Below are 4,714 nucleotides of genomic sequence, written 5' to 3' on the forward strand. Positions count from 1 at the left end.
ATCTAGGCCCAGAAACACAACAAGAATTCCCTCTAAAGTGAGGGAAACTACCTTCTTACATCGTGGTCATTAGCAGAGGTGCCCCATTGCCATTCATCTCCTGATTTGGTGACATTGGTAAAGTCGGTCTTCCCATCACATTCTCCTTTACAATGATAACCAAGACAAAAATGAATAAAAACCCAAAAGAGGCTCTTAACCTTCACCATTCAATTCAAATCCCCAAAAAGGATTTGACCCAATAGAAAGTTAACTATAACCCAGTAAAATCTTTGTTCACTGTTATTAAAGATTTCCAATGGCTTTGCCACTAACAGTGTCCCAAAACTGTCTGTTTTCGAGGAAAGCGATCCCTATATCTTGTGCCCAAACCCTTAAGCAATATAACAAAAAACAGAGAAACTCATCATTTAATTGGGATGAGTATATTATTCAATGAAAACATTATGCCAAATCATCATTGGATCCATAGACATTGAACCTATAGGCAACCCTCAACTTGTTCCATGATTATAGACATGGCCCACCTTCCATTCTACTAGTGTGGTCCAATTTTTTTCTGGCTATATCAGAACTTTTCTAAGTTTGTGACAAATCTACTTTAAATTAAGGACAGAAAAAAGTACTTTTTGTCTATCCAATTATCTTACAGACCCCCTGCAGAACTTCCACAACCTTTCCTCTTTTTCTTAAGATTGATAGGGAAAGGAACATTTTGTATTATATTTTATATTACCTACTTTCACCCCAAAAATGTTCGGCTTGGTTAGGATTAGCCTTTAGGACTGATGAGACTGTCCAAATATCACAGCATCTGTCTCTAGGAGTACATGTGCGAGTAAACTGCTCTGTGTGGGCAGCTGTAATCCCACAAATATTGAGTTTTTTAGTAGCCGATAATGAGTTTCTAGGAGCAGTCAGCAGAAGCTTAGAGTTTTATGATTACCAGCATGGTGTAATTTGTAATATGCAAAATGAGAATGTTTATTTTAAGGGGAAGTCCTGCTCTATATCACCTTTCAAACGATATAAAAATACCAAAACTTTGATATCATGGGTAGTTAAACAAAAGATGCTGTTAGAATGTATTAGATGAATCAGGCAGATGATGCCCCCCATACTACAAAATGACTAATTGGGACAATTCTTTGTATTTCTCTTTGAGGTATTTGCTGCTGATTTCTGTTACCTAAATACACTGCTAACCCTAGGTGCCCACAAAAAGTGCAACAATCTACTCCTGCATAGTTACTTGTGATTCAAACCCAATCCAGTGAACATCCGATTGCCTCGGGATCAGGAGCAAATTGTACCAGGGGTTTTATGGGGTTTTTTTTGCCTTCCTCTGGATCAACTATGTCTGTAGGGTTTTATCTGGGATATGTTTTTTTCCCTATTGGTTGAACTTGATGCATTTATGTCTTTTTTTCAGTTTTCAGTAGACTAGGAATCCAACCCAATTAGGATTCCAATGGTACATTGCACATCGGTTGCCAGCAAAGGTCACGGAATGTATATATGAGTTCTTTAGCGGGCTTCATCTTGCTGCATCAGAAGTCCCAATCTTGAATTAATTAAAAGCACTTGGAATCAAGAAGTATTTAGAATATACCTACTATGATATCCTTGACTGGGAAACTTGATAACTAGTAATAGATTGGATCTAATTGGAAGTATCTTGAACATCTTAAATAACACTGTTATAATTCTACTCTTCAATGAGTAAATTTGATACAATTGATATTGATGTCTTGCCTATTTCTTTATTGTATGTGTAGTAGAGGATATTTTAATGACTATGTGTATGCTTTTATGATTTTGGTAGTAATATTGGTGGTATTTCCAAGCCAGTTGCAGCCCAAGAAACAGGTTTTTGCATCTGATAATTTGATAGTTACACGGCAGATAAACTGGGAGAACGCCTGTTTATGTTTTAGTTCTGAAATCACAGAGTCAGTAATACTCACTGGTCTTGGACTGGATGGATCCAACCAGCATGGTTTTCAGTCTTTATGACAACTGTGAGGATCACATGATGGGATTCATGGAGATCAAATGTAGCAATAATTATTTTGCAACCAGGGTTCCTCCAAAGATTGCTAGGGGTTTCTTTTAATTTTTATCCCTCAGGTCACACCAATGATTTTTTGGCTATTGATTGGGGTAACATTCTTCCCATAGGCCTGCAATATAAGAAGCATTCTTCCCAGTGACTACCAAGCTAATTTATTGTTAACTTCATGTAGTAGTTCTAGCAGGGGTTCCCGGAAAACCTGAAAGTTATTTCAAGGGACATCCTAATTGGATGCTCTGTATTGTATTCTCATTTCTGGCTAACAAAGATTTTCTACATACAGTGCTGATGTTTTTTTCAAATTTAATGTTTAAAGAGCTGAATGGCCCAGTGGTTCCTAGGAATTTTCTTGAATTATTTTAAGCTGAATTGTAAAAGTCAAGTTTTTTGAACAGGATAAAGTCAACTTTGTGCTAAGATTGTTGCAGCAGCAGTGTTCCCTTCCCACCTATCTAGAAGCTCTTCTTGTCAACCTTAGATGACTGCAGTGGGGTAAATCTTGCAATGATGGTGATAAACTACCCAAAACTCATAAGAGAACTATGGGGTCTGACATAGAAGTGCTTCCTTTAAGACGATGATGATCCCTTGTTCCACTGAGCAAGAACAAATGTGCAGATCTGGAGATGTGTGTATACGATGGCTTCATTGGTTCCATACTTTCCCAGGTCTGTAAACAAAAAGATAATAAAGTCAAAGACAGCCGGACAGTCCAATGGACAGTAGAGCCTTGGCAAAGTAGGAGTGGGGCCATAGACAGTGAGAAAGACCCAGGAGGTCATTCCTTGCCTCTCTCCAACAAAAACATTGAAAGCTAATTTTTCTTTGATCCCCACACTGATTGTATTCTTTAAAGGTTATCTAAAGCCAAGAACACATAAATCATGGCTTACTGGATGTGGTGTTTCCATTTGCAGTTTTATTTTTATGAGCTAAGAACATTATATCTGTTGATCAGGATAGAATTCTATTGTCTTTCCTGTCGTGTGCACTGAACTGATATATCAAAGAATTTTATCAGTTTCCCAGATATCATCTCTAAAGAATAAAAGAACTCTATAAAATAAAGGTGAGGGGAGGTGTTAAAAGTCCAAATCAGGAGCACAGCTTGGGGTGACAATGCTGATCCTCCATAGATATAGTATAGTGAGTAATTTTTGTCACAGGAAGTGTGTCCTTGGGCTATTGGTAGGAGGACATGGTAAAAATAAAGAAAAAAGCCTGAAAAATATACTAATGCATCCACATCTACTGTGAACTGGTCTTGTAACACATGGTAAGCATCTAAGCTACGATACATTTGTTCGTTTTCTGGATTTGATTAGGTTTGTTATATATGGCTTTTTCTGCAATTAATTCATCATCTTTTTGTATTTTTTACAGAGTTGGTAAAGGAGTATTTTCTGCCATGAAGCTCGGCAAGACACGTCCGCCAAAAGATGACGGCAGAAAACAAGGTAACATGACTCCGTTACTTCTACCAATTCCTCCTCTCAGGTCACTATATATATTTAATGCAGCGCTTGACCCAGAACAGCTCAGGGCAGGATTTCAACACCCTATCCTGTTCTCCAGCAATAATACATTTCACTATATCATGGCATTGAAAGGATTTTCAGAGAGAACATATCTTGAGTCATGGTTAAAAGGTGGTTAATCCACCAAAATAGAACATTCAATGTTCCCAGGGCTCGGCTACAGGTGTGCCACAAATCATGGGGTGTATTGCAGGAAGGGTACAGTTACATTTGACTCTTTGGGCCTGATTTATTAAAGCTCTCCGGTACTGGAGAAGAAAGATTGTTTTTGGTGATTAGGACTGATCCAGCAAATGTGGGATAGATTTCTAAAAACCACTACACCACTTAAAAATATCAATCGGTTACTCGGGAATAGAGCTCCCGATGGCAAGTGATCAAAGTACTGAACACCATGCAGAAAATTTGGTCGTCCTTTGAAAAATTTGTAGCTGTAAACAAGACAAAGAAGTGGCAAGGAGCTTTCTCAAAAATTGGGCACTCCATAATTATCAATAATATTTTATAGTTACCCGACCTTCTTTATATGTCTCCGTTTTTAAAACTGGAAATGACTAAACCCATATAGCAAAAAGTAGCTGAGAAAATTAATTATAGAAAGTCAATAATATCTTTGTTTATCTGTTTATTTCTCAAGCTGCAATGGGGCGTATAAAAAAATGTAATTAAAATTTTTGTTTTAGCACAGCTAGTTGGGAAGAGGTACAATGAAGTTGCATAAATGTGAGATATGTGAAGAATTAGAAGTAATAAGCAAAACGCAGATGAAATGCAGAAAAGGGAGCTGTTAAACCCGCAAAAGGATTTGCATTTTTGTCCAACCAGCATAGCCTTGTCTAGCAGAGGACAAGACCGATTTTTTTTCTGCTGCAGGTTAACAACACCTACAGGTCTTGACCCTCCCCCGGCCAGGAACTGGATTTTGAACGAAGAGCCAAAAGACTGATAAACTCATACCTATGGTCATGTCACTCGTTGCACTGTATCAAATGATTTCATCCTTTGCTGTTGCTCTTTCTAGTCTCTGTTCTGCTTTACAGGGACTACAAGAGACTGATATCAGGTCCCATATATATATATATATATATATATATATATATAT

At 37.5% G+C, this 4,714-nt stretch overlaps 1 protein-coding gene across 1 annotated transcript in view; it reads left to right on the plus strand.

Annotated features, from left to right (window-relative positions):
• OTOF (otoferlin) overlaps positions 1-4,714 on the plus strand; it is a 169,776-nt gene that overhangs the window by 98,505 nt on the left and 66,557 nt on the right. Inside the window, 1 exon segment of the mRNA XM_072407262.1 lies at positions 3,458-3,531. Coding sequence (XP_072263363.1) covers positions 3,458-3,531 — 74 coding nt within the window.

The sequence above is a fragment of the Pyxicephalus adspersus genome, chromosome 4, assembly GCF_032062135.1.
Source record: "Pyxicephalus adspersus chromosome 4, UCB_Pads_2.0, whole genome shotgun sequence".
Classification (NCBI taxonomy): domain Eukaryota; kingdom Metazoa; phylum Chordata; class Amphibia; order Anura; family Pyxicephalidae; genus Pyxicephalus; species Pyxicephalus adspersus.